The sequence below is a fragment of the Balaenoptera physalus genome (assembly GCF_965194825.1).
Source record: "Balaenoptera physalus genome assembly, chromosome: 14".
Lineage (NCBI taxonomy): Eukaryota > Metazoa > Chordata > Mammalia > Artiodactyla > Balaenopteridae > Balaenoptera > Balaenoptera physalus.
In genome coordinates, this window is record NC_138893.1 from 56,591,785 (window position 1) to 56,615,789 (window position 24,005).

At 41.8% G+C, this 24,005-nt stretch overlaps 1 protein-coding gene across 4 annotated transcripts in view; it reads left to right on the plus strand.

Moving 5' to 3' along the window:
- Nucleotides 1-24,005, plus strand: part of MYOF (myoferlin) — a 156,558-nt gene that overhangs the window by 86,284 nt on the left and 46,269 nt on the right. For all 4 annotated transcript variants that reach the window (XM_082423539.1, XM_082423541.1, XM_082423540.1 and 1 more), the window contains 10 exons: nucleotides 3,151-3,328; nucleotides 4,558-4,682; nucleotides 6,880-6,986; nucleotides 9,558-9,750; nucleotides 10,930-11,085; nucleotides 14,659-14,790; nucleotides 17,634-17,797; nucleotides 20,137-20,251; nucleotides 21,732-21,837; nucleotides 23,764-23,909. In XM_082423539.1, coding sequence (XP_082279665.1) covers nucleotides 3,151-3,328; nucleotides 4,558-4,682; nucleotides 6,880-6,986; nucleotides 9,558-9,750; nucleotides 10,930-11,085; nucleotides 14,659-14,790; nucleotides 17,634-17,797; nucleotides 20,137-20,251; nucleotides 21,732-21,837; nucleotides 23,764-23,909 — 1,422 coding nt within the window. The remainder of the gene's footprint in view (nucleotides 1-3,150; nucleotides 3,329-4,557; nucleotides 4,683-6,879; nucleotides 6,987-9,557; nucleotides 9,751-10,929; nucleotides 11,086-14,658; nucleotides 14,791-17,633; nucleotides 17,798-20,136; nucleotides 20,252-21,731; nucleotides 21,838-23,763; nucleotides 23,910-24,005) is intronic.

The following is a 24,005-nucleotide window of genomic DNA, read 5'->3' on the forward strand; positions in this document are numbered from 1 at the left end:
AAGTTTAAAATAGAATTACCATATGATCCAGCAATTCACTGCTGGGTATATACCCAAAAGAATTTAAAGCAGGGACTCAAATGGATATCTGTACACTCATGTTCATAGCAGCAGCATTCACAATAGCCAAAATGTGGAAGCAACCATGAATCCATTGATTTTTTGAATGGATGAACAAAAATGTAGTGTATACACACTGTTAATTAAACAAGGAGACCATTAGATGGTGGTGGCTCTAAAGTCTTGGCAGCCTACATAGGTAACCAAAAACCTAGGCCTGGCAATATCTCAAGATTAAGAAATCAAAAGTAAAGGACAACAAATCACAAATAGCCAAGTGAGCTTTCCCAAATAATGCAACCACTTAAGCTATAGCCAGTCAAATAATCTCCTTGTCTTCCTTCTGGCTGTGCTCTATCAAAAGAGCACTTTCACTTACATCTAGAATCTAAAAAGCAAAACAAATGAACAAACATAACAAAACAGAAACAGACTCACAGATACAGAGAGCAAACTGGTGGTTGCCAGAGGGCAGGGGTGTGGAGGGATGGGTGAAAAGGTGAAGGAGATTAAGAGCTACAAGTTTCCAGTTGTAAAATAAATGTCACAGGGATGTAATGTACAGCACAGGGAATATAATCAATAATATTGTAATAACTTTATGGTAATTAGACTTGTGATCATTTTGTAGTGTATAAAAATATCAAATTGCTAGGTTGTACACCGGAAACTAATAAAATATTGTAAGTTAATTATACGTCAATAAAAAAATTTAAAAATACAAAATAAATTTTAAAAAGAAAGGAACAATGTTTGATCTCTATTTCAGAAAAATAAGTGTACCTAATTTCATTTATTTTTAAATCTGACGGAAAAAGTCTTTTTTTTTTTTTTAATTGAAGTATAGTTCATTTACAGTGTTGTGTTAGTTTCTGGTGAACAGCAAAGTGATTCAGTTATACATATACATATCGTTTTCATATTCTTTTCCATTATGGTTTATTATAGGATATTGAATATAGTTCCCTGTGCTATACAGTAGGACCTTGTTTATCTATTTTGTATATAGTAGTTTGTATATGCTTATCTCAAACTCCTAACTTATCCCCCCTCCCCTTTCCCCTTTGGTTACCATAAGTTTGTCTTCTATGTCTGTGAGTCTGTTTCTGCTTTGTAAAGAAGTTCATTTGTATCATATTTTAGATTCCACATATAAATGTTATCATATGATACTTGTCTTTCTCTTTTTGACTTGCTTCACTTAGTATGGTAATCTCTAGTTGCATCCATGTTGCTGCAAATGGTGTTATTTCATTCTTTTTTATGGCTGAGAAGTATTCTGGTGGATATATGTACCACATCTTTATCCATTCATCCATTGATGGACACTTAGGTTGCTCATGTCTTGGCTATTGTAAACAGTGCCGCTGTGAACATTGGTGTGTGTGTATCTTTTCGAATTAGAGTTTTCTCCAGATATATGACAGGGAGTGGGATTGCTGGATTATATGGCATCTCTTTTTTTTAGTTTTTTGAGGAATCTCCACACTGTTTTCCATAATGGGCATACCAATTTACATTCCCTCCAACAGTGTAGGAGGGTTCCCTTTTCTCTACACCCTCTTTGGCATTTACTATTTGTAGAGTTTTTAATGATAGCCATTTTGACCAGTGTGAGGTGATATGTCATTGTAGTTTTGATTTGCATGTCTCTAATAATTAGCAATTTGAGCATATTTTCATGTGCCTATTGGCCATCTGTATGTCTTTTTTGGAGAAATGTCTATTTAGGTCTTCTGCCCATTTTTTGATTGGGTTGTTTGCTTTTTTTTGTTATTGAGTTGTATGAACTGTTTGTATATTTTGGAAATTAAGCCCTTGTCAGTTGCATTGTTTGCAGATATTTTCTCCCAGTCTGTAGGTTGTCTTTTTGTTTTGTTTATGGTTTCCATTGCTGTAAGCTTGTAAGTTTAATTAGGTCTCATTTGTTTATTTTTGCTTTTATTTCTATTGCCTTGGGAGACTGACCTAAGAAAATGTTGCTAGGATTTATGTCAGAGGATGTTTTGCATATGTTCTTTTCTAGAAGTGTTATGGTATCATGTCTTATATTTAAGTCTTTAAGCCATTTTGAGTTTATTTTTGTGTATGGTGTGAGGATATGTTCTAACTTCATTGATTTACACGTGGCTGCCCAGCTTTCCCAACACCACTTGCTGAAGAGACTCTGACAGTAAAAGTCATTTTTTTCCTTAATAAATTTATTTATTTTTGGCTGCGTTGGGTCTTCGTTGCTGCACGTGGGCTCTTCTCTAGTTGTGCCAAGCAGGGGCTACCCTTCGTTGCGGTGCACAGGCTTCTCTTTGCGTTGGCTTCTCTTGTTGCGGAGCACAGGCTCTAGGCACATGGGCTTCAGTAGTTGTGGCGTGCGGGCTCAGTAGTTGTGGCTCACGGGCTCTAGAGTGCAGGCTCAGTAGTTGTGGCACATGGGCTTAGTTGCTCCGCGGCATATGGGATCTTCTCCGACCAGGGCTCGAACCCGTGTCCCCTGCACTGGCAGGCGGGTTCTTAACCACTGCACCACCAGGGAAGTCCTAAAAGTCTTAATTGTTTCTGATTAGAAAATTAATACTTTAAACAATTCAAACTATTAGAAGTGTATAAGTTAGACAGTAAAGTTAGCCATAATCTCTCTACCTTCCCCAACATAACTACTGTTAACAATTTGATTTATATTCTTCCAGACTTTCTTTGTGCATATGCCAGTATTAAAATATATATTTAATGGGTTCACTTACAAATATACCTTTTTTCCATGTTTGTACATATGAATCTACCTAAGCCTTTTTATGAAATTTCATTCCATTATATGGATGTAACATAATTTGCTTAACCAGTGGCCTATTGTTAAACATTTGTATTGTTTTCATTTTTTTCTCTATTTCAATCAACTCTCCAGTGAACATCCTGGTACTTCTGTCTTTGCCCACTTGTTTGAGTACAAGGGGAACTGCTAGATCCAAGAACATTCTCCACTGGCATTTAACTCAACACTAATTATTACGGTTAGAATTACATCTGCTAGAATTCCACATGTAAACAAGAGCAAAAGGAGTTTCTCTGAGCCTTATGTCTGCTCATACTTTGTAGAAATATCAGCGAAGGCGGAAGTACAGCCTGTCTGCTGTGTTCCATTCGGCCACCATGTTGCAAGACGTTGGCGAGGCCATTCAGTTTGAAGTCAGCATTGGGAACTATGGCAACAAGTTTGACACGACCTGTAAGCCTTTGGCATCAAGCACTCAATACAGCCGTGCCGTGTTTGATGGTAAGACTGACAATGGCCATTCTCTCCTGTACACATTTACAGTGGGTACACCACAGGATGAGAAGCATGCAGTGTATTCTCCCTCTGGCAGCCATTATCCCCAGCATATGCTTAGTGGAACGGGAAAGGTTGAATGGGGAGGAGAGGTGGCTGGAATTCAGGCACCTTCAAGAATGAATGGTCAGACCCTAGAAGCTGCAGACCCTTGGCTGTACTCCAATACCCCCTCCCATGCCCAACTTTAACCCTTGCTGTGTTTTGTAAAGTCACAAGATGGCAACTAGCTGAACACTGAGCCTCCCCGCAAACAGCTCCTGCCCCAGCCCACCTCTTCCCTGCCGGGCCCCAAATCACTCTTAGATTGAGTAGTTGAAGTGGATGGAAAATCAAGCTTCTGGTTTTGGCTCAGTTACTTCCCAGCACTATGACCTTAGCCATATCACTTCATTCTAACCCTCAGTTTCTTCATCTTCTCCAGAGTTGCCATGAGGATTAAATAGCTGTATTTGAACAAAGATAAATGAGAAACAGTCCCTGCTTTTAAGGAGCTTACATTCTAGTGTATAAAATAAATCATAATAGAAGGCAGAGTATGAGAGTGCCCTTATAAAGATATCGACAAATGGTTGGAGAGTATAGAGAAGGGAGAGAGAAATTCTGATCAAATGCCCCAACGGTTGTCGCCATAGTTTTTACCTAATTTTTGTACAAGTAGTGTTAAAATATAAAACGTGCTAGAAAATGTTGACTAATAATTCTTAATTACTGTAAGGCTCTTAGTAATACCAAATTCCATGTATCTAGCTAAGGCTTTTAAAAACCAGAAAATTCTTTTTTCTTGTCCTACTTCCAGCAAAAATATTTATTTAGAATAACAGTTTTCAGGGACAGCACATATAGTCTAATCTATGCTCTCTCTATTTTCTTCTGCTGTGTTATGTAATCATCAGTGATGCTCAGATACATGGTCCTGAATCACCAAAAGATCCTGAGATCATTGTGCTAGGTTTACTAGGGTCTTGTAGAGATTTTCAAAGCAGGCTAAATGAATAAGAACTTTCTATTTATTCCTCAGTTGCTTAATTAAATAAAATGAAAGAACCAGACCACCCCAAACCACACCTCCAGGCCTATGATTACTCAAGCAGTCCAGTTTGCACATCTTTTCAGTAAACGTGTTGTTTATTTTAAGTGTCCAGTGTTCACTGACCCTCAATATTCTACCCCAGGGAACTACTATTACTACTTGCCTTGGGCCCACACAAAGCCAGTTGTTACACTGACTTCATACTGGGAGGATATTAGTCATCGCCTGGATGCAGTGAACACGCTCCTAGTCATGGCAGAACGGCTGGTGAGTTTATCTTTTCTGCATTTCCTTTTCACCAAACAGAGTGAATTATGTGTTAGTTAGAATGCAGGTTAGGCCACTGTACCACAAGACCTCAGAATATAATGGTAAGCAAAATGAAAGCTATTTCTTTAGTAACAGTTGAGGTAGGTAATCCAAGGCTGGTATGGAAGTTCAGTGGTGTTAGGGACCCAGGCTTTTTCCCCCTTGTTGCTCTGCTATCACTAAGGAGTTGTCATAGTCTGCATGGGAAAGGCAGCTCACCACTACACCGACCCTTCAGCCTGAAGGAAGGGGAAAAGGGGGAGAAGATGACACAGGCCTTTTCCTTCAAGGGAAACACTCAGAAGTCACAGGCTTGATTTCTACTCATTTTCCACTGGCCAGAATCCAGTCATACAACCACCTCTTACTACAAGGGAGTTGGGAAATACAGTCCTAGGCCTGGGCAGGCATATGTCCAGGTACAAGTTCTCTTACTGTGGAAAAGAGAGGATGGATGTTGAAGTAGGGGGACAACTCAGTTTCTGCCACAATTTGTATGTGAAGTATGGTGTGGAGAGTGGTTCATTTCAATAGAAACATGCAACCCTTAGAGCTTTGCTATCAAAGCAGTAAGAATCTCTACTGTGGGAAGAAGTGGGCTCAGTAGACTTTCTTGTTTGGAGGTTGGGGGGGTTCCCTCTGGTGGGAACTTGCATAGATGTGATACCTTTGATTATCCTTCTAGTTGACATTGATGAGGAGAAGAAGAACGTGGTTGGGATATTTCTAATTAAGTCAAAGATACTAAGTTATTTCTATCAGGTATTGATAAAATCCATCTGGCATTAGTGTTTTGACTTCCAAATTATATGAATATTAATTTTTCTAAGATCCAACCTGTCAGGGTTGGACCATGACATTTGGGGGTCCTGGAATATACTTGATCTAAGACCCCACGACAAAAATCTGAAAATACTGTTTTATGTTTTAAAGACAATATTGAAGGAGAATTATACATTTAACTTAAGCATAATTGTTTACATAACAGAGCTACAATTGATATGCATTGTGGTTGTGGCATTAATTTCCAATCTCCATCTCAAGGGACTTGGTAGGGAATTGGTCACACCTCCATTCTAATTATGTTTTAGGTGTTCTTCAGCATTTTTCATCTTTGTTCTTCTCATCAGCTCTCTGCATTGACCAAGCTGTCCTAATTCCATACTAATCTGGACAGGACAGTGGATTTCCGTGATCCGACTTTTGGGGATCATGGTGGGCTCTCCCTCAACCTCTCTGTTGGCAGATGCTCAAAGTGATGCAATAATCTGTCCTGAGCTTGTCTTGTACTTTCTGTACCCCAGCCCTGGGATCACCATTTCTCCAAGGAGCCCTGGTTCCTTTTAGTAGGAATGGAGTGTGAAGAACAAGGTCTGGGTATTGGAGCGCTCACTGCTACTGAGATGTCATTGCTTCTAGGCCTTCTCAGCAGACAAACTTGCATGAGAACACACATGTATATACATATGTATGTTTATGTCTATATCTCTCAATAGACTGAATGCAATGAGTTTATAAGGATAACCCCAATTCCATTCTAATATCATGAGGTTTATTCTAGTCTTCACTCTTTCTGTATTTACAACTCCCTTCTCCAACAGTGAGAAACCTGGCTTCCGTTTTCCTCGATATATTTACTCATTAGTTTAACCCTAAAATCCGTAGGTGAAGTACCGCAAAAAACAAAGCTATTTAGAGTTTGATACGTTTATGGTTCCTTCCTTCAAACTGAGGGAATATAGTAAAAACATTGTACTCAAAAGTTACTTGGGTTACTTCAGTGTAGTTATGTTATTCATCTGAAATATAGTTAGGTTCACTTTTTTCTGTTTTACATTCCATTTTAGGGTTCCTTCCCCCATCCTTGTTGGTTTTTCTTTTATTTGCTTTTTGAATACTTAAAATTTGCATGGTGTCAAAAGTCAAAGCTATATGAAAATCTTGTCTTATTACTTAAATATATGTATCAGTGTTGATGGTATTTTGAAGAAAAATAGTGTTGAGCTATGGTGAGCATTATTAAATGTAAAAGAAAAAAACTTTTCATTTTTCTGTTAAGTCTTTTTGTGTATTTTTTTCTTGAAAATGAAAGTTAAACCTTTACCAGGTATAATGCACAATTACCAATTATTTCCTCCCTTTCCAAATTCTTCAGCAATCAAAAATAGAGGCTCTAAAATCAGGGATACAAGGTAAAATTCCCGCAAACCAGTTGGCAGAAATGTGGTTGAAGCTGATCGATGAAGTCATAGAAGACACAAGGTATAGTGATCTTATTCGTACTTTAGAATTCCCAGCCGTGCTCGCCTCCCTTAAACTGTAAGGCCTGAAGAGTCTCTAGAATTTTCTAGTGTTTGCCTGAAAAATGAATTTGAGTCAGTCAAGCTTCTCAAAAGGCTGTCACTGGAAGAGTCTGTGAATCACCAGCAGGAAAAGCTCCACTTTCCGATCTGGTGCCGATTCTGAAGCAGCTGAGGGAGGCTGAGGTCCCACTTCAGGAAGCAGTCCCAGTGCAGCCTCCTGCAGGGGGTGGGGAAGCGGGGAGGGAGCTGGTCTGCCTCCCAGCGGTCCTTGTGTGCCCACCGCCCCAGGAAAGGTGACTCCTGGCTCCCCAGAGAATGGGGTCTGGGGCTGGGGCATTGATATTACCGTTTAGAACAGCGTTCCGAATTCATAAACACAATTTTAGCAACAGCCTTTTTACTCGCTCTTTTACTGGATGCCTAATGAGTACTCTGGCCAAGCCTCCCTTAGGTGAAGCCAAAAGATTCAACCCAAGCCAGAGAAACTTTCATAACTGTGGCTTAGGGTAACTGCTCAGATCTCAGGGTATTTGTAAATCAAAGGGGGAAGTGATAATTCTAAACTCATTTTAAATGTTGGCCAATAGAGCAGCGGTCAGGGAAGTTCCAAAAGAAAACTATATGAGATACTTCTAACCAGCAGCAGGAACCAGGGCTGTCCAGCACCCCCTACCCACAACCCCAAGCTCCTAACCCAAAGTCTCCCAGTCTTCTTGTGCCCTCTAGTGGTTCAGCGAGGTAACTGTCATGCAGCTGAGATCAAAGTATTGCTGGGTGCTTGTTTAGATTCAGAGAATTTATATCTGGGTCCTAAGAGGTCATCTCTTCCAGCCCCCTTATTTTATAGATGAGAAAACAGAGGCCCAAGGAGGTGAAATGACCCATCTGAGGCCCAAAGTTGGGTTTATTAGCATAACTTCTTTTCCTGCTACATGTTTCCCACCATCAGCATCTATTTGTTGAAGGTCTTATGTGTGACCTCTGAGCTAGCAGCTTCTGTCTATATTTTTGCCTCAAAGCATCATTTCAGGGACTTAATCCTTCCAATGAATTGCCATAATTACCAATGCAACCAAACAAAAACATTTGGTAATACTTTTCATGTAGAAAATGCCTGTGAATTTTAAGAGATATCTATTTATACTGTTTTTGAATAATCGGTTTTTGAAGAATCCAATTGGGCACTTTCTAATTTTAGGAAACTTGTGTTTAAGGGAAGTCATTTAGGATTTCCTTCATTTAAGAAGCTGGGTAAGGTTCTTCCCTGGTGGTGCAGTGGGTAAGACTCCTTGCTCCCAATGCAAGGGGCCCGGGTTCAATCCCTGGTCGGGGAACTAGATCCTGCATGCATGCCGCAACTAAGAGTCCCCATGCCACAACTAAGAAGCCTGCATGCCGCAACTAAGAAGTCCGTATGCTGCAACTAAAAAGATCCTACATGCCGCAGCGAAGATCCCAAGTGCCGCAACTAAGACCTGGTGTGGCCAAATAAATAAATAAATATTTTTAAAAAATTTTTAAAAAGCCGGGTAAAATTCTAACCAATGAAAATTCTAGGTAGAAACAATGTGAGCAGAATTTCCTGGAATAGGTGACATCCTCACCGTGTGACCCCATCAGCAGCCCTTGTGAGAGGGGGGCCCTGGCAGAAAAAGTCTAATTCTGGCTCCAGCTCAGCTGTTCTAGTGGGAGCTTGACCTACACAAGTGGTTCTTAACGTTTTGGGGAGTACTCAGTACCCTCTGAGTACCTGATGAGATGATGACGATGATGGCAACATCATTTAGACTTTACTATGCGATAGGCATTGCTCTAAAGGCTCCCCATATATTAATTCATTTACTTCTCACCACAACCCTAAAAGGTAGTTATTATTTCCCCCCATTTGAAGATAGGAAAACAAGAGATTAATTGGTCAAGATCACCGAACTAGTAAATGGTGGAGCCAGGATTTTTACCCAGATAGCCAGCTCCAAAGCCTGTGTTCTTCGTCACGATGTCATCTTCATCATGATGTCACACTGCATGTCAACACAGAAAAACACTTTTCTTTATAAGTTCCAGGGATTCACAGACCTCCAGAGGCCCACCCGCAGACTGCCTAGGGGTGCATGGGCCCTAGGTTAAGAAGCCTTCCGCTAAATGATCTCTAATGTCCATTCTTCTCCTTCATTTTGTGGGTCTGTACAGTGATCATAGGAAGCAAAAGAAGGGAAGGCCAGTTCCTCCCAACTGCTGCCACTGTTTCCATCTTCTTCCCAGTGACTCCAGGGGCCTTGGGTCAAACCCAAGGAATTACTTTGGAATTTTCATCCCCCTGCATTCCCCATGAGAGTTAGGAGAGCCTGTCTGGCAGGTCTGCTCTTAAAGCCACATACACTCACCTTCAGCTTAAACCTGGTCACGCTTTGTGGAGTCTATTAGGAAACTGATGTGGTTTGTGAGATGGAAACCAATCGTAAATGAATTTGACAGTTCTGAAGCCTAGTAAGCTATTCTGCATATTCTCTGGTTCTTTTTCCTTTTTTAGATACACGTTGCCTCTCATGGAAGGAAAACCTAATGTCACAGTTCTTGATACTCACATCCAAAAGCTGCGATCCAGAGCTCTCTCCCAGATACACGAGGCAGCTGTGAGGATGAGGTCTGAGGCCACAGAGGTGAAGTCCACATTGGCAGAAATCGAGGACTGGCTCGATAAATTAATGCAACTGACTGAAGAGGTAAGGCTTTTAAACTACACTTGACATGGAGGAGGGATTCTGTAGAAGGGCCCCAGGGATAGAGATGGTAGTAGGAAAATCTAGCGCATTATCTTGCATATTGAGCAGATCTTAAGCATGATGAAATCGAGGCATTACTGGGCTGAGGTGCTAATGGATGCATTATTGAAGTCAGGGCAGAAGAAGAATTTTGAGTTGGTTGTCCTAGAAAAGTCTTCATAGTGGACAAATCATTACCAGTGTCATGGTACAATCAGAATATTTCAATTAGAGTGATATAGTAGCAGATCTGTGTAGTACCTTTGTTTGGGATTGGGAAGACCTGGCTTTGATTCCCAGGTCTACCATGTTTAACCTTGGACAAGGTACTCAAGCTCTCTAAGCCTCAGTTCCCCATATATTAAATGGAGATAAAACACAGCATTGCTTTATGAAGATTAAAGAAGGTGAAGAGTGTAAAGGCCTTAGCACAGTGTGGGGCGCACAGTGAGGGGCTCACAGTGAGTGCTGGATAAATGTTGGCTGCCATTGACCTCTGTGGGTTGGAAGAACAAGGGAGTAGAAGACCCCTCCTACTGATCTTCAAATGTGGGGGGTGGAGGGTGGGTAGTAATGTATTTGTGGATAGAAATACATTTGAAAAACACACATGTGATTACAGGAAATTTTTATTTTTTACTTTATGCTTTGGTACTTTCAAAGTTTTTTTTTATAGTGAACTTACATCACCTTTATAATCAGAAAAAAAGAGGTTTAAAAAAACTAAGTTAATATTTCATATTTGGAAAATATCAGATTGTGAGGTAGAGATGCTCTATGTCCTATGAAATACATGAAGCCTGTAACCCCTTGACTGCTGTCTATGGCTTTCTTCAAATGATGGGAGAGATGAAAGGGGGTATTTTCCAAAATTCCTCTCAGAGCTCTGTAGATAGGGCCTTTGGCAGGTGAAGCTCCCCTTCTGCTTCCCTCTTTTCCCTTTGGCCAGTCACAGGCTGCCTCCCAGCCCTGCAAGCTGTGGTCCTGGAAGACGTGAGAGTCAGGAATTTGGGCAGGGCCCTAACCACAGTGTTTCTTTGCTAAATGGAGCCCTGAGGGTCCAGCCTGCAGGGTCTGTGGTGTCTCTGCATTTAGACTAACTATAGCTTTGCTTCCTTTTCCATCCACTCACGTGACCAGCCTCAGAACAGCATGCCTGACATCATCATCTGGATGATCAGGGGAGAGAAAAGATTGGCCTACGCACGCATTCCCGCGCATCAGGTTTTATACTCCACCAGTGGTGACAACGCATCTGGGAAATACTGTGGGAAAACCCAAACCATCTTTCTGAAGGTATGGCTTCGTCATTGTGTAATGTGAAATACTTAAGTGCAAAACCCATATTCCCAAGAAGGGCTGATTTATATTATTTGCCAGTCATTGAATGGCTAGGGCAATTGTGACCCATTTCAGCCTATTCTGGCACTTCCTCTAGGGTGGTAACTCCCAGAGTGGCCTGAGGTCTGCTGGCTTCAATCGAGGACATTTCCATAGAGGTCTCTGTGACACTAATATTAATATGGCATTGTGAATGCTTTGCTTTCTGGAATGATTTTCCACTTACTTCTAATGTCTCATGTGAAGCAGTGCCTCTCTTCCTTTCTAGTGAGTGTTTGGGAAGCAGAAAAAAAGGGAAGGTAATATAGATAGTCCATGGAATCTATACCTAACCAAATGGGTCCTCAAATTGAAAAATTTTGAGAATTACTATTTTAGGGCCGGCGTTCTGAACATTTTTTGGAGTCGTAGACTCCTTTAAGAGCCTGATGAAAGCTACTGGCCCTCTCTTCCAAAAGAATGCACGTCTCCGACGCATCCAATATTTTGCATCCAATTCAGGGGCTTCGTAGAACCCATAAATCCATCCCAGGACCCTGGATTAAGAGCTTCTCTTATGTGCCTAAGGAGAACCAGAGGAGGGCCTGGGGATGGAAACAAAGAGATCCAAATGGTTGCCAGATGCAAGTTTTACATCCCTCTCCCTGCCAGACTCCAACCGAGTTCCTTGGAGTTTCAGGGAGAGGAAAAAAATTCAAAAGGAGAAAAAGCAGTCAGGGGAGAGTGTTCTCTTAAAACAGGGAGATATATGCTAACTTTTTTTTTTATTATTTATTTATTTATTTATTTATTTTTGGCTGCATTGGGTCTTCGTTGCTGTGCGCGGGCTTTTCTCTAGTTGCAGCAAGCGGGGGCTACTCTTCTTTGCGGTGCACGGGCTTCTCACTGCGGTGGCTTCTCTTGTTGCAGAGCACGGGCTTTAGGCACGTGGGCTCAGTAGTTGTGGCTCGCGGGCTCTAGAGTGCAGGCTCAGTAGTTGTGGTGCATGGGCTCAGTTGCTCCGCAGCATGTGAGATATTCCTGGACCAGGGCTCGAACCCGTGTCCCCTGCCTTGGCAGGCGGATTCTTAACCACTGCGCCACCAGGGAAGTCCTATGCTAACTTTTAATAAATGCACTCTTTGCTCTTTAATCCAGAGGGTGAAAATAGAACCAGAATGATTATCTTCTTTCAAGTGTCTCTTGGTGGAATAAATTTTACTTAAGGTAGAACCACAATTATAATTGACCTCAGCAGTGCGTGGAAGCAAACTGATTAATAAATAAAACTTCACAGGGGGTGGGAGAGCTCTGTAGATAGGGCCTTTGGCAGATGAAGCTCCCCTTCTGCTTCCCTCTTTTCCCTTTGGCCCGTCACAGGCTGCCTCCCAGCCCTGCAAGCTGTGGTCCTGGAAGATGTGAGAGTCAGGAATTTGGGCACAGCCCTAACCACAGTGTTTCTTTGCTAAATGGAGCCCTGAGGGTCCAGCCTGCAGTGGTATTCTCTGCATTAGGTTTCCGAACTCAGTGGATAAACAGCAAAATGCTTTTAAGAGAATGTTTTATATATTTATTGATTTTGTTAACACTCATTATCCAGTTTAGGGAGTTATTTAATTCAGTGGGTTTTTTGTTGGTCTTAGGGCCCCTTTCACTCTTAAAAAAGTCATTGGAGACCCCAGAGAGCATTTGTGTATGTGGGTTACATCTATCAATATTTACTGTAATAGAAATTAAAACTGACATTAAAAAGTATTTATTAATATATTTTAAAATAAACAATAATAAATCCATTATAGGTTAACATAAACTATATATTTTATAAAATATAACTATTTCCTTTTAAAAATCAGAGAGCAGAGTGATACTGTTTTGCATTTTTGCAAACCTGGCTTCACAGAAATATAACTGGATTCTCAAATCTGCTTCTACGTTTCGTCCGATGGACTAAGTTGCTTGGTTGAAGTATATGAAGAGAATCTGGCCTCACACAGATATGTATTTGGAAAAGGGAGGAGTATTTTAATAACTTTTTCAGATAGTTATGGGTACTCATCTTTGATACAATACCAAACTCAAGTGGTAGCTTTTAAAAGGTTAATTGCAATGTGGAATCTGACCTACCTGACCTATCAGTGAACTTTTCATTCTCTGCTACGTTAAAGTCCATTGGTCTATCTTGTACTTTGAATGGCTCTTTTAGCCATGCATGATTTTGTAACATTAAGCATTCATTTGGAAAATATTGATTCACTGAGTTATGCAAATCTTCCTAATGTTGACACATTTCATCATACAGTATTTTTAAAAATCACATTCATTGGGACTTCCTTGGTGGCGCAGTGGTTAAGAATCCGCCTGCCAATGCAGGGGACACGGGTTCGAGCCCTGGTCCGGGAAGATCCCACATACCACAGAGCAACTAAGCCCGTGTGCCACAACTACTGAGCCTGTGCTCTAGAGCCTGTGAGCCACAACTACTGAGCCTGCATGCCACAACTACTGAAGCCCGCACGCTTAGAGCCCGTGCTCCGCAACAAGAGAAGCCACTGCAATGAGAAGCCCGCATGCCACAACAGAGTAGCCACCGCTCACTGCAACTAGAGAAAAGCCCACGCGCAGCAACGAAGACCCAAAGCAGCCAAAAATAAATAAATAAAATAAATAAATAAAAAGAAAAAAAAATCACATTCATTGATATCACTTACAAGAAAAGCCCTTATGTATTGGGATGCTATCAAGCTCACCCCCCGAGACAGAAACAAATTTTCCAAAATTCTAATTTTAACTTGAAACCTTGAATTTTTTCATTGCAACAAAATACAGTCACCTATTATCCTTGAAATGACAGGCTCACTTTGTTTATTTTCAAGAAAATGTCTGCCCCATATATCCAAGTATGAATAACCGTATTTGTCAGCCAATCACTGTTTCAGGAAGAAAAGGTATTCTATTAAAAAAAAAAAAAAAAGGCTAGTTCAGTTCACAGCTCAATTGCATAAGTTTTTTTTCTCAGAACATATACTAATATGCAGCAGAATTTCATCACACAAAATATTAAAAAGACATGTATTCAGGGATCACGATTTAGGATTAGCCATTTTTACTGCTTTATCAAAGTAATTAATAAGTAAAACTGGCATTTTGTTTTCTTCACTGAGAGTGATGAAGAAAACTATTACTACCAGTGCAGTTCGGTGTAACTGTCTTGATTCGTGCTACAGTGCTTGGAGTTTTATCCACCATTGCTTTTGCACCATCAGTGCAAATGTCAATACAGTAAAAAAAACAAGTAACATCCTAGTATTATTAGGAAAACAGTTTTGACCTTGTGAGCCTCCTGAAAAGGTCTCAGGGACACCCAGGGGTTCCTGCTTTACTTGTTATTTTAATCTTTGCAGAAGGGTCATTTGGAAATATTTTAACTGCACAAACAAAATTAGACTGCTGAAAACAATGATTAGATGTTCAGTCTACTTTTGTTTTGAGCTTAATGCACAGCCTGTACTGTGTCCAGCATAACGGGTCATGTTATTGTGCATCTCACAGTACCCACAGGAAAAAAACAGTGGACCAAAGGTGCCTGTGGAGTTGCGTGTGAACATCTGGCTGGGTTTAAGTGCTGTTGAGAAGAAGTTCAACAGCTTCGCAGAAGGAACATTCACCGTCTTTGCTGAAATGGTACATTTAATGACATCACTCCTTTCCTCTTTGTGTGGGAGTACTTTTACTTTTCATCCTAAGGGAAAATATTCAGATGTCAAACCAGCCACCACCATAATAGCTACCTAAAACCCCACATTCAAGGGCCCTTAATGAAGTGGGTAGGGAAAGATTGACTGGAGGTCTACATTGGGACACCCCACAGTGATTCACACACAAGCAACCCAGGAGTGAGGACGCTTGAGAGGTGCCGACCTTGAGAAGCCTGCTTGGGGTCTGGAGTGGTTTTTTTTGTAATTGAAAATATAGTTGATTTACAATATTGTGTTAATTTCTACTGTACAGCAAAGTGTCTGGAGTCTTTAAACCACAGAAGACTCAATCCTCAGTTGGGGAAACCTCAGAGGGGTTTGCGCAAGGGCAAAGAAAATGCTGCCTGGATACTTGAAAAACAATAGAGATAATTTGTAAATCCTTCACTGAGTTAAAAATCCATTTAGCTAATTAGAAATCTCATTAGAGTTAAACCAATGAAACTAATTTTCACAAACTTTTACAGCTAAAAGTGGCGTTAGTTGGATTTTTTTTTACTGAAAGTACTTATTGATGTAAATTTATTAGATATATTCAGTGGGTCTCTTCTGACAATTTTCAGATGAGCTCCATTCTTTTACAGATGGGCCTTCATGCTCAAATAACTGGGGAGAAGACTATCTTCATTCTAGCTAATTTGTAATTGTGTTTCTGCTGCCCGCCACTATGCCTGACCACTGGTTTAGGATTGTGGTTCTGATGTGCTTGCTGGGCAAGAAAACCCATGGCCATCTTTTAGTTTTGCTTTTTTAAATTTAACAGTGCCTGGCACATAGTAGGCTCCTATAAATATTTATTAAATAAATAAATGGTGACAGAATTCATCCATCCATCCATCCTCCCATCCAAGCCTTTTAGGAAGTGGTGGCTTTATGTGGGCACAGAGGCAGAGGCTGAAGATGATGAAGCAGCCAAGCCCTGTCCTCAAGGATCTCAAAATCTATCACAATAATAAAACTGGGTGTCTTGTTAAAAAAGAATCCCACCCCAAGGATTGTGATTCTGTAGCTGAGTTATGGATTAGCACCTGCAATGTGGGTGGATACGGGGCATTGCGGTCCACTTTGAGAAGCAGTGAAACCCATGGGAGACACACACAAAGTCCTTAGGATGCAAGCTTTGAAGTGCGATTGGAGAGAAATAGAGGGTGGGCTGGAGGCCTCAGAGGAGGCCCTGAGTCACAGATGTTGATGGTCAGTCATCTGGGCGGTGCGGAGGGGGCATCAGAGCACATGTGGGAGGGGCTTGCTCCTGCCCTCCTGTGGGATTTCTTGGCATCCACCTGCCCTACAGCTCTGTGGCTGGGGCCCAGAGAAGCTAGCACTGAGCAAGGAGCAACCCTGCCTCTGTTTCCCATTTCCAGATCCTTCCTTGCATAAAGTGAGCTCTAGTTTCAACAGGTGTAGAGATGATCCACCCATTTTAGTTGTTTTGCGTGACTCTAGTTTCTCCAAATTCTAACAGCCTCTGAGTACCAGAAGGGGCACCTTAATGACAGTAATGGAAATTTCACTGGTTCTTGCCTTCCTGGGCTAATACCAGACCTCAGTTCTCTACAAAAATTCCACCCCCCCCCCAAATTTCTGGAGGTCTCACTAGTGCTGTCTTAGATATTGCTCTGAACTTTAGGCACCAGGGGCTGTGAGACTTGGGGGCACATGCATGGCTTCTTTGGTTTCCAAGTGACAAGGACACAGGGTGGAGGAGCAATTCCTGCCACTTCTACTTGGAAGCCAGCATGGCTGTAGTATAATCCAGGTGAGGACCTGGGCATGGACAAGAGGGCAGCAGCAGCAGTGGAGATGGGAGCCTCATGTGGCTTTGAGGCCTTTAAGTAGCAGCTGTGGGGCGGGACCATTAGCACATGTGAAGCACCTCAGAGACCTCCAGTTTCCCCATCAGGCCCCTACCCAAACTTCTTCCATCATCCTTCAGCCAAAACCTCCCCTGCTGCTTATGCAAATCGTCTTCTGGGTGAGCTCATCAGCAGACAAACAACGATATCAGCTTGGACCCAAGCAGAGACTCTCACCACTGGCAAATCTCAAACCTCTTTATGGTTGACATAGTGAAAAACAGACCATTGTAGATTTTATAAATTCTGTCTTAGAAAGGAATGCCCTGTAAACCTGGGTCTGCCATTGCCACAAAACCTGCTTCCAGAAAGGTCTTGATCCACTCACCATACTCCAGAGGGAATGAAGGCTCAGAATTTTTAGGCCCCATAAAAGCTGGGTGCTAAAGGACCTTCATGTTTCAGATGGGTTCTTTGTGCTGCCCAGGAAATGTACCACTAATTATAATATTGTTTCTGTGGGGAAATGTGCCCAAGTTCTCGGCAGCAGACTTATAAATAAAGTTTTAGAAGACTACATGTTCATAAATTGAGGACTTTTGTAGGTATCTAAAAGATTAGGTTCGGAGCACCATTTGGAGCCATTCAAAATAATGGTAGAAACAACTAGCATGATATATCAATGTTTACAAAGCACTTTCACAATCATCTGTACATTTGAACTTCAGAACAACCCTATGAGAAAAGTAGTATTATCCTCAGATTACAGATGAGAACACTAAGTCTTAGAAAGATGAATGATTTACCGAAGTTGCATAATCAGCAACAGCGCAACTTAGATCCGTACCTTCTGAATATAAAGCTTTTTCACTTTTCCTCATTGTTTAGCCTAGGTCCTAGATGGACTTGAAAATTTATGTGTTGGCTTTATTTCTTGCTCCCTGATGATGTTTCTCCAATTTCTTTTTAATAGTATGAAAATCAAGCTCTTATGTTTGGAAAATGGGGCACTTCTGGATTAGTGGGTCGTCATAAATTTTCTGATGTCACAGGAAAAATAAAACTCAAGAGGGAATTCTTTTTGCCTCCAAAAGGCTGGGAATGGGAAGGAGACTGGATAGTTGATCCTGAGAAAAGGTAAGTTTTTCATTTTCTGAGAAAAAAGGATGGTAATGAAGTCTTTCCTTAGAAATTGCTAAGTGAATCTTCTCCATCATCATTCTTGATCATATTTACATAACACCCACTGAGCAGAAGTAAGTCCACAGAAACTCACAGAAACTTGAAAGATGTCATCAATGTCCCATAATAAAACAAAAAAGTATAAAAAGCACCTGGTACTAACATTATTGAGAACTTATTACATGTGAATGTGTGAAGCAGTGGGCTAAACACATGCATCATCTTATTGAATCTGGATTGCAGTCCTACAAGATAGGTAGTGTCAAAATTCACGAAGAGTCTGAGAGTTTTATCCTACTTGCAAGCTAGCAAGGTCACCTGCCACAGTTTCGTGGATGTTGGCAGGAGACACAAGACTCCTAAAGCAGAGACAAAGGACTGTATTGACCACAGCAAATAGTAGTACCAGAGTATCAACATTTGCTCTTGTTCTCCAAGCCCTAATTCCCACAGGGCGACAAAAAGAGGGCCAGGTGACACTTGCACATGAAGTGGATTGTATAATAGAAAAGGAACCTTGAGGTTAGGGCACCTGAATCCTTTATAATGGGTAGGTAGTAAGCATGCTGGCTCTTTGCTCTGGAGAGAAACACTATGTCTTCCGAGGTTTTCCTCATATAAACATCCTTGAGAAGATAGTCTGCAACAAAGGTCATGGAGCCTGTGTTTAGACTCACAAAGAATTATCTCCCAACAAAAAATAGTGTTATCTCCACTTTACAGATGAAACTGAGACCTAGAGGGATTAAGTCACTTGTCCAAAGGCACACAGACTGTGGGTGAGTGGTGTAGACAGGGCTAGAACCCAAATCTAGCCTGGGCACCAAAACCTGCTCTCAACTGTTATGCTGGAATGTCTGCAGGAAACAGTAGAGGGCATACTTTAAATGGATGAATTGTATGGTATGTGAATTATATGTCAAAGGCTATTATTAAACAGGAAGAAAGAAACAGTACAGGGGCAAGCATGCGTCCCCTGGAGTCTGGAGGAAACCAAAGCCTGGTTTCTATGTGTTGCCAAGAGTACTGGAACCAGAATGCCCTCTTTTCTCCAGCTCAGGACAGTGTACTTGTGTTCGGAGGAAACAAGCTTGTGAAGTTGGATTTTAAGACCTTAAACTAGAATTTGCTCTCTCTGTCCACATTTGTTTCCCATAATGACACAGGATTAGGGAAGGAGGGAAAGAAGTGTGCTGGGTCTGGTCTGTTAAGACCCAGTGTCTGCACATGATTGCTTTTAACCCATGACAGCTTGCTTTGGATGGAGTTGGAGTTGCTGATGAGGGGAAGGGAAATGGGGTTTGAACTGGAAAGAAGGAAGGAAGGTTAGTGAGGACAGGGAAAGGCCAGGGGAATTGGGCCTGGAAAAGCAGGTCAGAGCCTGTTGGAGCTGGATGGGACCCCAGAGGTGGCAGCCAGTTCTGTTCTCCTTCTCTGGGGCCCGGAGAAGTGATGGACAAGCCCAATTGATACAAAGGGTGGGAACTTTCTGTTTTCTGATTTCTTTCCAGTGCTTGATTCTAGGGGAGGATACAGCAGGGGAAAGATGTAGAGACAGTAAAAGGAAAAAAGAAACCTCACTTGATTGGATACCTGGCAGAAGACTTAAGTCAAAGTTGGAACCTCTGTACTTTTCTTCTCTGGGTTGTCAAAATAGTTCCAAATCCAAGAGGAAAAATTGGCATGGCAGGGAGTCAGTATGGATTTCTCAAGTGCCCAAATGGACTTTGGAGTCTTAAATGACCTGGTTTGGCTGTCATCCCTACCTAGGAACTATCCAGAAAATGTAAACTCCTCCCTTCAGTTTGTGTTACGTAGACCAAGCAAGCCATGAGTAAAAAGTTTCCACACTAGGCCCCAGGAGACCGTCTCCATTCCATTTTTTAAAATAGGTGGAAAGAGGGAAGATGACTCTCTATTCTTTTGAACTGTTAGCCAAGAGTCTTGCTGAGAACATGCTGAATGGCCCTGACCTGACACAGAAACAGAAGCCTGGTCCCTAGAAGAAGTTGCCCACAATACTGTTTTCCCAGTCCCCACCCTAATTACTGGGCAGGAGCAACTCTGCTAATTTGAGAAGTTCTCTGTAATTTAGGGCTCATTGTTCCAGCGGCCCCTCGTCAAAGGAATGTCAAAAGCTATTAGTACAAAGAAGAGTTTGGAGCGGAGAACCCAACGGGGTAGGGCGAGGAGGGAACGGGGGCCACCCCCAGGGTGTAGATGTCTCCCCGCCATTGGAAATAGATGGGGTGGTCGGTGACCACCTTTGGTAATGCGAGCCTCCTCTCCCTCAGCTTGCTGACCGAGGCGGATGCGGGTCACACAGAGTTCACAGATGAGGTGTATCAGAACGAGAGTCGCTACCCCCGGGGCCAGTGGAAGCCAGCAGAGGACACCTACACGGATGCGGTGAGCGCAGCTCCCGGGGGGATAAGCCCTCCTGCCTGAGCTCGGAGAAACCATCGCTGGGTCACCAAGCACAAGGCGGGGCTGCCGGGTCTCTCCTGCTCCATCTCATGTCATAAAGCCTTCCCTTTATAACTGGAGCCTCCAAAGCGCATCTGTAATTAATTCCTATAGGAAAGACATGGGGCCTGTTTAACTAGGTGTTGGTACATGGTAAAGTCTGGGTTGTGAAATTTTTTTTACTATATTTATTATGGAACTAGTTTTTAAAATCATAACAAATTGAATGCTCATGTCTTTAGAATAGTCAAACAGCATAAAAGGAAATTAAAAGTAATTCTTCTCCCTGATCCATATTCCACACCCACCCCCAGAGATAACCATTGAACCACTGATAGCAGTTTTCTGTTCCTATACAAATATATAACTTCTTTTTTTCCCCACCTGAATAGAATTGTGTTGTATGCACAGTTCTACAACTTGTATTTTTCACATAATATATCTTGGACATCTTTTGATATCAATACATATAGATCTATGAGCCATTTAGAAAATTCCTACAGAGGGTTTTATTATATGTACCCCTCTATAATTTATTTAACTAATCCTCTCCTTGTGGATATTTAGGGGTTTTCTGCCCAGTCTTTGTTTTTTATAAACAACGTGACAATGAACATCCTTATAAGTACATTCTTATTCACTTATGAAAGTTTGTCTGTAGGAGAGGCACCTGTTGGCTTGGTCAAGGTTTCAATGCATATAAAATTTTGACAAATATTGGCAAACTACTTTCAAAGAGGTTGTACAAATTTATATTTCTAGCAATAGCATAGGGGGCTGTTTTTCTAGACACTCACCCTCCCACTTTAACATCTTTGTCAGTACATGAATAGATGGTATCCTGTTGTTATTTCAATTTTCACACTCTTATAGTGAAGCTGACTATTTTTCTATGTTTATGGACCAACTTTATTTCCTTTACTATGAACTTTTTTCATAACTCTATCAGTTTTAGTGCAGAACTTAAGTCAATATTTCACGTAAACTTTGCTCAGTCTTACATGATTAGCATCTACAACCTCCTGTAGCACTACCCCATTCTTGAAAACATGTGTTTTTCATGCTTTATCCATCTCTGATGGGTTCTCTGCAATATAACCCCTCATAAAGAGTTGCGTCATTTCATAATATTAAGTTGAACCATATGAAATTGCTGATATTTGATCATTTTTGACCTACAAAAACAATTTCCCATGGTTTAACATAACATATTCCCTAATAGTGGAAGAAGAAAGTATTCTTTAAAAATCTAGTTATTGTTTAGCAATTGTGTATAAATAAAGATTACGGCTTTTTCTGAGAAAGATTGATGTGTATGATGGTATTGAAATGAGTGAGTCTATAGTTAAGTGTGAGGAATTCTATCTCACCTTTGCATCTTATTTAACACACTATGGCTTCTTTCTCTCTTTTTTTTTTTAAGAACGGTGATAAAGCAACATCACCGAGCGAGCTCACTTGCCCTCCAGGTTGGGAATGGGAAGATGACGCATGGGTCTATGACATTAATCGTGCAGTGGATGAGAGAGGTAACATTGCAGACCTATTACCTGACCAGGGGCTCTCCAGCAATGCCTTGGTTAAAGTCAAGTTTCCTTGGGAGGGAGGAGTCTCACGCCCCTTCGTCTAAGACTACCAGGTCAGGTGGTGTTACCTGTGACTATTCAGACGCAAAATCTGAAGGACAAGCAAGTACTTGGACAGGTGCAGGGTGGGGGGCTGTCAAGAATGAAAGATACAAGGTAACAGGATGCCGGGTGGCTGGACTTTGAGATGCCGAGGATCCAGTGAGAATTTGGGAGGGGACTGGAGTTTGGAGCTTCTCTAGTCTAACCACGGCATACCCTCCCTGGGAACATCACACTCAAGGGCCCCCTAGCTCAGAAAGAAGAACTGCAAAATGCCTTAAAAGTCACCCTACTCAGCAGTAATGCAGATTATTGACCTAGCTTCTGGTAATGATATTTATCCTTTTCTTTTTTTTTTAATTTTATTTATTTGTTTATTTATTTATTTATTTATGGCTGTGTTGGTTCTTCATTGCTGCGCGTGGACTTTTTCTAGTTGCGGTGAGCGGGGGCTATTCTTTGTTGTGGTGCACAGGCTTCTCATTGCGGTGGCTTCTCTTGTTGTGGAGCATGGGCCCCAGGCTCACGAGCTTTGGTAGTTGTGGCACGCGGGCTCAGTAGTTGTGGCTCGCAGGCTCTAGAGTGCAGGCTCAGTCAGTAGTTGTGGCGCACGGGCTTAGTTGCTCCACGGCATGTATGTGGGATCTTCCCAGACCAGGGCTCGAACCCATGTCCCCTGCATTGGCAGGCAGATTCTTAACCACTGTGCCACCAGGGAAGTCCAATATTTATCCTTTTCTACAAATAGTAATCTAAAGTTAAACGAACTAGAACATTTAGAATTATCAAGAGAGAAAATTTGACTTTTAAATTTCTTATAAGAGGGAATAGTACACATGAAAGAACTAGCATTGATATGGAAGGTTTCAAATAGATTATAAGTTTCTTGATGGGACTTCCCTGGTAGCACAGTGGTTAAGAATCTGCCTGCCAATGCAGGGGACACGGGTTCGAGCCCTGATCTGGGAAGATCCCACATGCTGCGGAGCAACTAGGCCCATGAGCCACAACTAACTGAGCCTGCGCTCTACAGCTCGCGAGCCACAACTACTGAGCCTGCGTGCCACAACTACTGAAGCCCATGCACCTAGAGCTCGTGCTCTGCAACAAGAGAAGCCACTGCAGTGAGAAGCCCACGCCCCACAACGAAGAGTAGCCCCCACTCGCCACAACTAGACAAAGCCCACGTGCAGCAACAAAGACCCAACGCAGCCAAAAATAAATAAATAAATAAATTTATTTTTAAAAAAAAGTTTCTTGATGATCTTGATGCACAAACCAGGCCTTTTAATAATAGTTAATGTTTTTTGAGTGCAAACTATATGCTAATCATGGCCCTAGTGCTTTGCATGCATTATTTTGATTAATTCTTTTGAAAAAGCTATATTTTACCTTTCTGCTGGGGAAATTGGACCATCAGCAGGTTTACTAACTTGCAAGAAACTTTAAAAGTAAACAGCCCCCATGTGGTGATGCAGGGATTTGAACCCAGGCTGTTGACTACACAGGCCATGCCCTTCATCGCTGTCCCTAAATGCCTCTTGCATTGTGCTTTACTTTAGATGCACTCAATTACCATGAATGACTGGAAGTAGAAACATGGAGGAGAACCCCAGGGCCACAAAGGAAGCTTCTTGAAGAGAAATCCAGGGGAATAGGGCTGTATTCAGTTTGGCTGATTGCAGCAAAGTGATAGGAGCAGTGGCGTTCAGTCGTGACAGTGGAGAATGTTGGGGGGCAGAGAGTGACCTAATGATTCCTGGAACTTTATTTGGCAATCTGGCAAGTGCATCTCGTTTGGATAACCATTCACAAACTCTGTTCCAGGCTGGGAGTATGGAATTATCATTCCTCCTGATAATAAGCCCAAATCCTGGGTTGCAGCAGAAAAAATGTATCATACTCACAGACGCCGAAGGCTGGTCCGAAAACGCAAGAAAGACCTAACACAAACCACTTCAAGTACTGCAAGGGTAAGAGGAGCAATGGGAGGGAGCTGGGGGCTCCGCCTTCCAGACCACACAGAACCATAGTTAACTCGGCTATTTCTACAGAAACCATTTGCCAGT